The 1,103-nt window shown below is 55.6% G+C and overlaps 1 protein-coding gene across 1 annotated transcript in view; it reads left to right on the plus strand.

Annotated features, from left to right (window-relative positions):
• The window catches only part of PROM2 (prominin 2), a 12,397-nt gene that overhangs the window by 5,540 nt on the left and 5,754 nt on the right, over window positions 1-1,103 (plus strand). Inside the window, exon 7 of the mRNA XM_010003942.1 lies at window positions 883-968. Within this exon, the coding sequence (XP_010002244.1) occupies window positions 883-968 (86 nt within the window). The remainder of the gene's footprint in view (window positions 1-882; window positions 969-1,103) is intronic.

Genomic DNA, 1,103 nt, shown 5'->3' on the forward strand with positions numbered 1-1,103 from the left:
CAGGAATGCATGCAGCTGGCTTTTACCCCACAGCTGGCACCCAAAAGGTCAGGAGTAAAGAGCAAGGGCTGTGTCTTGGTCAGCTGCACAGGAGCTAGTCTGCCTGTACATGTTCTGAAAAAGCCTGCTCCTTGCCACTCACGGTGTTGTAGTCCCAGATGGTTTTCCATGACCTGAAGCCGCCCTGTTGCTCGATAGTTGCCACGCGCCATTGCCCGTTGAGGAACACAAGTTGTAACTGTCCATTAATGGTGATTTGCCTGGTGATGGATGTTGATGGCTGCTGGCCTACGACTTGCTTGACTCCATTGATGTTTGGTAACTGGAACAAAAAATTGTAGAGCGGTTTTAGACTTGCAGGTTCATCAACCCCCCCCAAAGCTTTAGAAAGAGTCTGCAGCAAGAGCAGAAACGCGGGCCCAGAGGGAGAACCTTTGGTGAGCCCCGGAGATTCCTAGGACACAGAGTTAAGGCTGTGGCACTCTGGGGGAGCCCTGGGGATTCTTTTCATGGATCCAAGGAAGGTGACTCAGGGGGGACCTTCTCACTCTGTTCAACTACCTGAAGTGAGGTTGGAGTCATCTGGGCTTTGGGCTCTTTGTTCCGGCAACCAGCAACAAGACAAGAGGGCCTGGCCTCCAGCTGCTGCAGGGGAGGTTTAGGTTGGATATCAGGAAGCACTTCCTGATGGAGAAGGTGAACAGACATTGGAAAGGACTTCCCAGGGAAGTGGTGGAGGCACCATCCCTGGGTATGTTTAAGGGAAGGCTGCATGTGGCACTTAGTGCCATGGTCTGGCTGATGTGGTGGGGTCAGGTCATGGGCTGGACCTGATGATCATAAAGGTCGTTTCCAACCTTGGTGGTTCTGTGGCCCCTGCAGGGCTCAGCCGGGGCGTGGGGCTCTCCATCCACACACAGCTGAGGGCCATGACCTACGCAGCACTGCTGGACCTGCAGGACAGGGCTGCAGGTACGTCCCACAGCAGCTCTCCCCGGGGGCCGGGGCCGAAGCCTCTCCGGAGAGAACCGGGACAGGCCGAGAAATCGAGCAGCCTCGAACTAGCCCTGGGCATTCTCTTTAAGACCTACAGACCTCGCTGC

This window comes from Chaetura pelagica, unplaced genomic scaffold (assembly GCF_000747805.2).
Source record: "Chaetura pelagica isolate M959 unplaced genomic scaffold, ChaPel_1.0 scaffold528, whole genome shotgun sequence".
Lineage (NCBI taxonomy): Eukaryota > Metazoa > Chordata > Aves > Apodiformes > Apodidae > Chaetura > Chaetura pelagica.